General features: G+C 35.1%; 1 protein-coding gene across 8 annotated transcripts in view; it reads left to right on the top strand.

Annotated features, from left to right (window-relative positions):
- Positions 1-7,500, top strand: part of LOC135219569 (5-hydroxytryptamine receptor 1-like) — a 313,078-nt gene that overhangs the window by 250,634 nt on the left and 54,944 nt on the right. For all 8 annotated transcript variants that reach the window (XM_064256443.1, XM_064256444.1, XM_064256439.1 and 5 more), the window contains one exon: positions 6,157-6,277. In XM_064256443.1, coding sequence (XP_064112513.1) covers positions 6,157-6,277 — 121 coding nt within the window. The remainder of the gene's footprint in view (positions 1-6,156; positions 6,278-7,500) is intronic.

Raw genomic sequence — 7,500 nt, 5'->3', positions numbered from 1 at the left:
GCACCTCGTAAAATTATACAAGGTGGAAGTTAGGTATATCTTAGTTTTACCAGACCACTGAGCTGATTAACAGCTCTCCTAGGGCTGGCCCGAAGGATTAGATATTTTTACGTGGCTAGGAACCAATTGGCCACCTAGCAACGGGACCTACAACTTATTGTGGGATCTGAACCACATTATATCGAGAAATGAATTTCTATCACCAGAAATAAATTCCTCTGATTCCGCGTTGGCCGAGTTGAGAATCGAACTTCGGACTACCGGACTGGCAGCCGAGTGCGAAAACCACTCGTACAACGAAGAACTTATATACAAGGTGGAATCTTTAATATTAGAGGTTCTACGTAAATATAAACTGCCTTTTGATCGCCTCTGCATGGTGCCTTGAGATATTTCAGATTTTGAATTTTCAGGCTAAATTCTACACATCCTGGGGGGAATACACCTGATGAAAAGTTGTCTGATAACTTAAGACTAGAGGCTATCAAAAGGGTGTCCTTTTCGTGCTGGCTTTAAAAATTAAGGAAATAATAATAATGTACACATGTTCTGATCACCTCGGAGAATTTAAAATATGCATATATATTGTTCTCAAGAGACATCAATACCTACGGACCTTGTCATGCTGGGTAACAATGAAGACCAAAGTGTAAGCACATGGCACATCACGTATCTTGGTTTAAATAGAACCAAAAACAAAATTTTTAAATTATATTTTAAATTTTCCACTCTCCATTCCGATTTATTGTCCTCTGTAAATTGTCGTCGGAAAAAGTATATTGCTTAATAATAACAGACAAGTATTTCCCCTCACGCTGACAGAATGCAATGAATGAATGACATTGATAGACTGAGGTGTCTAAATAACTCACTTTGCACGACATTTCGAAATCTACTCCTGATGTTCATTTAATTCTTGATTTATTCTCTTGTTTCGAACCATTCAGCTATACTGGCAATATTCTTAAATACAGACACCAAAGAAAATCAAATTATGCTGATTTGACCTACCATTCATTCTAGATAAATAAATATATATACATACATGCATATAATATATATATACATATAATATTTTCTGATAGCGTGATAATGTATACTCTCTCTCTCTCTCTCTCTCTCTCTCTCTCTCTCTCTCTCTCTCTCTCTATCCATAATTACACACACACACATTATATATATATATATATATATATATATATATTATACTATATATATTATATATACATATAATGATAACGTATACACACTCTCTCTCCATATATATATATATATATATATATATATATATATATATATATATATATATATATATATGCAAGCACGAACGTAATTTTCTGTTACTTTTTTTGCAAGGAGATATGTTTTCGTATGTTTCTCCGGTGACATTAAATGAGTATCAGAAATTTTCATATTCGGGACCTTAACTGGATTTCAAGTAAATCAATAATAACTGAAAGTGAAGAACTACGGATAATAAGACACCAGCTTATCATGTAGACTGACATCTATTTTGTATTATTTATTTACTCAAGTAGCGAGTCGTAGCAGTTCCTTTGATTTACTTTCCTAAAATGGTGTATTATTTTTATTATGTTAGCGGAACATCTACTCTTTCGTCACTTCTAGCGATTTGTTACGCTATCACTAATAGATTTAAGAATATTTTAAGACCTTTCTATCATAAATGCCGTCCATAGCTTGGTCCTTTACTAATATACTAGCTAAAACACCCCCTCTACTCTCTCTTGGAAAAAGTAGAGTTACTTAATAAGTCTTTTACTATTGTATTTGCAATTGAAGAAAGTACCTCAATCCCTCAACCAGCTATTAAATATGAAGGGGCAGAACGTTGGACAAAATAATATTTACGGAAGAGGACATGACAAACAAAATAGAAAAACAAAACTATTTCAAATCTCCTGGCCCGGTGGGATTCATCCAAGAAAAAATTAGAGTTAAAAGAGGAGATAGTTCCTCGCCTATATAAAATCTAAAGAAAAACTGTAGAGCAACGAGGCACCAAAAGGATGGAAACTGGGTAATGTGGCCCCAGCTTACAAAAAAGTCCACAAGGCTATCACGTGATAGCCTTGGGGTTTAAAGCGCTTCATTGTACGTCGTGAATTCTTGGTTCCGTGGTTCGCGTCCATGAGCCGACGAATTTCTTAACAACTAAAAACTTCCTCTTCGGTTAACATATATGAAAATATATTAATTCCGTGTTAAAGCAAATTAGTTACTAAAGGACACTGGTAGCTTAATGCTTTTATATGTATATATATATATATATATATATATATATATATATATATATATATATATATATATATATGTGTGTGTGTGTGTGTGTGTGTGTGTGTGTGTGTGTGTGTGTGTTTGATTAAAACAGAATCTTTTGTTTACAAAAATCGTCAAGGAGAAAAATAATTCATTTCAAATGTATATGTTTAGTAATTAAGTTTCATAATGTGTTATATTATAATTAGGTAATTTGAGGCGAAGTGAGCTTTAATTAGTTTAGATATTGTTTTGTCGGAATTCATTAAACTTACTAAACAATATCCACGTAATAGATTTGTAGTTGGTCAGCAAATCTGTCTCAAGACTCTACAGATTATATTATCGAAACATCAGTAAATTAGTGATTGCAGCTGACCAGGTGTTAATTAACTATTCCTCGGACCGTTCTTTAGTTAGTTCCACTTGCCTATATCTGTATTTAATTAATGGCAAATTTAGCCTTGCAAACGTGTTAGCATATGTTACATATATACAAACATACACACCACAAACTCACGCACACAGCCACAAACTTGTGTGTATGTGGGTGCATTGACTATGGTTCCAGGCAGGTTTCCATTGTTATCGACAAAGAGAAGACCTTTACCAAGTTTCGTCCACTGACAGAATTTATCTACAGCAGCTAAGAACCGAAATTCTCCTTGGAATCGCACTTGTGACATACCAAGGTTCCCTTAAGTCTGCCAAGAAAAACAAGTGACTTCCGCTTGCGCCGTAAGCCCTTCTCGGGTCATTAACTTAATTTGTTTAATGATACTATTTGAAAGCGTAGTTAGCTGTGCATATATTTCTGCACGAAGAAAATTGAAGAAAGAATTGAGAAAACAAATCCTTTAAATCTAACTTTTCTTGTACTTTTATACGTAGAACACATATGTATGTATATATATATATATATATATATATATATATATAATATATATATATATATATAATATAATATATATATACAGGGTGGGCCAAAAGTAGCCTCACAGTTAAAACAGAATAAAAAATAATTTATTAAACGCATAAATTTTTCAGACATGATAAGTGGCATATTAAAGAATGAGTGACATGAAAATGATAAAAATAAGTAGCATGTATTTATGGCACAGTATTAATTTTCTATTGAAGAGTACTTTAAATGAGAAACAGTTCATGAAGTAACTGTGAGGCTACTTTTGGCCCACCCTGTATATATATAATATCTATATAATTAATAATATATATATATAAATATATCATATATATATATAATATATATAATAGATATATATATTATATGTATGTATATATATATATTAATATGTAATATATATATTATATTTATATATATATATATATATATATATATATATATTATTATATATATATAGTAAGTAACACATATATATATATATATATATATATATATATATATATGTGTGTGTGTGTGTGTGTGTGTGTGTGTTTATACGCGTATATATATATATATATATATATATATATATATATATATATATATATATATATATATATATATATATATATATATATATATAAAATTTGATTAAAAGTGTAAATATATGATCAATGTTGCTTGGCCAAGTATAATATCAATTATTAATACACAAGAAAGAATAACACATAGCATCCATGAAAATTATACTGAATTAAAAAGTTCAACGTGCAGAATGGCATTTTGACTTCGGAAAGGGAACAGCAAAATTTAAACCTTTGCTTTCGATGACAACTATTTCCTACGTTTGATTTCATTTAGCGATTCACGAGGAGCTTGAGCTCCAGTATTTTTTACAATAATCCATTATGTCTTCCTTGTGAGCAAATGAAATCTTCAAATTACCCTGAGGCAATGCAGAGGCTCATCACAATGCTTTTGATGGCGAATGCCATTCGCTGACATTTCTTTAAGGGTATGAAAATGATCCTAGATCATTCTTGCTACTCAACGGGAATGATCAAGATGGTATTCCACATTACTTGGAAAAAGAAAGGCTCTTCATTATTATTTTCCAACTAACATTTCTCCAGGAAAATGAAAATTTCCCAATACGGAGTATATTCCATGTATGTATGTATTAAGTATGCAATTGATAATGTTTAATGTTTTCTAAAACAGAATCAGATGACCGAAAGACTTTAAAGATAATGCTGTTGAGTACACTACTGGAGACCATCCTCTCTCTAGCTAGTTTCCAATCAATTCTTAGAACATCACGAACGTTTGGTCATTGACCCATGTTATGATGTGACTCTGAATGCATTGTTACCACTGTAATATGAATACCCCAAAATCGCACTTTGACATCAGGATGTTATCATTTGTTGGAGGACCTTAAAACCAAGGCACAATTAATGAAATGCACGTAAACGATTGGCTTATATTTTTATCAACTGTAAATGAAAGACTCTGCTTATTTCATCTGTGCTGATGATTGGTACTGCCGATGTCTCACATAGAAGGAAATACGTGGGCAGCCAATTTGTCGAGATTACCAACAAACTCTGTTTCAAATAAAAGGAATATAGAGGAGAGCGGGAATTAAATCACTACGCCATATAGGGATTTATCATGGTTTGTCCATCTCCAATAAATAATTTGAAACAGTAGTAACCGGTTAAAATAAATTTACACCCAGCTCTGGTGACACTCTATATGCCATGAAAAGACCTGGTGTAGAAAATGAAGAAATATTAATTTAAGAAACATAAGTAGAATCTTAAAAGTATTTTTCCATGTGCTTGAGAGTCAGTGACAATGATTCATTTTCGTAAGTCTGTATGATGCGGGGAAGAAAATGGCCCATTGCTTCAATTAACATTGCGTTTCAAATTAACGAGATGGCATCAAGCTCGTGGAGTATCCATAGATAAAAAGTGGTTTACTTCGGTTATGTTAATGTCAGGCCTTTTTTTTATCAGAGCACGAGCGCGCCAATGCCTTTGATTTATTTAGAACAGACGTATTACACCACAAAAATATATAGCAGTTTAGATGGCCCGAATGATTACTCTGAATAAGAATTTCCATTTTAAATTAGAGCCTTGTTGTGGCATCACAGATTTTATGCCCAAGTGGGTACAACATTGTAAATATGAGATCTTTCGCTGCTTCGTGCGCTGAAGTAGTATTGTCTGACTGCGTATTGGACGATTTTCAATTCCATTTTTGTGATCTCGTAACTTCCAAAGTGTCATGATCTTCTCACGACATATGTGGATAATAATAATAATAATAATAATAATAATAATAATAATAATAATAATAATTCAAAATCAAAGTACTGAGTTCTCCGTATTGCTTAAGAGGTTTAAAATAATCCGCAAGGCACTTGGTTCGATTCAGATAGGCCACACACCAGTCGAGCCAGTGGAGGAGAATGAGCGCCAGAGTTAGCTGGAGTCAATTCAAGGTTATACAACTAACAATCTTATCCATAGAAAGTTGCAGAGTGACGGAAATCTACTACTATTCGTCTGTCGTTGCCCTTTTTGAAAAGGATAGAGGCTTACTGAAAAATAGGTATACAGCACACACACACACACACACACACACACACACACACACACACACACACACACACATATATATATATATATATATATATATATATATATATATATATATATATACGTGTGCGCGCACTCACACACACAAACAAGCATATGTATAAATATTCACACATATATATGTATAAATGCGTGATTGTGCGTGAAACATGGATTTTTATGAATGTACGTAAAAGTTTTCTACTACAAAAACTAAGCCAGAAAAGTTCTTCCACCCCATAAGCCTAATTTATAATCAATTAGAAATCATCCCACACGCAGGGAAACCGAAACTGAAAAACATTCTCATTTTCTCCCCAGGTACAGCGTCGTGGAAGTGAACAACGGAGGAGTTAAAACCAAACTTGCCGCTGACTCGCCACTTCAGCACAAGGAAGAGAGTGGCAGCACCAACACAACGGAAAGTCCGCGACATTTAGAGGTACGTGGCCGAGTTCCTGTCTGTCAGTCTGTCAATGCGACTTTCTTTTCCTGTTTATGGTTACATATCTGAATACTTTACGTACTGACTACTATGAGTTTCACAGATAGGGCAAGCACGTTTTTGGCAGGGGCGGTGGCGGTGGAGGGAGAGGGTAGGCGGAGCTTTTTTATACTGTTGTTTCTATCCATTTCTGGCTAATCTAGTTTCTGCCTCTAGGTACAGGGACAAATGGTCAGTTAATTGGATATTTCTTAGAGGAATACTTTCACCAAAATTCGGATTCATGTTTCTTTTTGAGAGTATATATTCTTTATTTTCACTTCCTGTCCTTTCCTGTCCTGTCTTAACCTAATCCAATGTGGGGTTGCAAGTATTGCTGTGGACACACAGGTTTTCTAAAACCTCGGCCATTAGGGAAGGTATCCTTTAAAGAGGTACTCCAGCCCCTCCCTCCGGGCTAACTTCCTGGACAGAGACAGGGAGCCCCACCAAGGAAGGAAATAAGGCTCCTGCCAGGGAAGAAAGCATCCTTAAGGAAGCTCCTCATAACAGTGAATGGGTCAAGGCTTTTTATGGAGAACATCATTCAGAAGGGTCTCCAAGCCATTCCCCAAAAAACTGCTTTAGGAAGCCTGGACACACACACACATACACACACACAAGCACACCAGAGAGGCCCTAACCCAGTTCTAGTAGGTGTCCACAGGGTTCCCTTGGAAAGGCAGCCCAAAAAAATAGTCCTCCCATCACGAAGGTGGGCACCAATGGCCTTCTTTTGTTAGTTATGGTGATGAAGCTCCTACCTGGGTTGGGTATCCGGGCTCTACTGAGGAAGGCAGGCCCGAAGTAGGACGACTGGTCAGCAGGGGCCTTTGGATTTAAAGGAAATCAGGCCAAAAGGAAGTCCTGGCCTGGCAGAGAACCCAAGTCCCCCGTTGGAAAGGTAGCTCCGGGAGAGGTTGAGTGGGGCCCCCCGGGTTCGAGCAGAGAAGGCTGGCCAAGAATGAGGGCTTTCAAGTGATAGACTGAAGCACTTTCAAGAGGCCGCATGATGCCGTATCATTGCTGGCCAATATGTTTATTAAAAGGCACTCTTGTAAGTTTGATCAATATATCTTCCTTCCGAGTGTTCTTCCTTACAACGATTATATAACTGACAAATTAAACAAAGGTCAATATGAATTGAATATACCATAGCTCCATTTAATGAAACATTTCTC

This window comes from Macrobrachium nipponense, chromosome 1 (assembly GCF_015104395.2).
Source record: "Macrobrachium nipponense isolate FS-2020 chromosome 1, ASM1510439v2, whole genome shotgun sequence".
NCBI lineage: Eukaryota > Metazoa > Arthropoda > Malacostraca > Decapoda > Palaemonidae > Macrobrachium > Macrobrachium nipponense.
The sequence above is the reverse complement of the archived record's forward strand: the minus strand, read 5'-3'. Positions and strand labels throughout refer to the sequence as shown.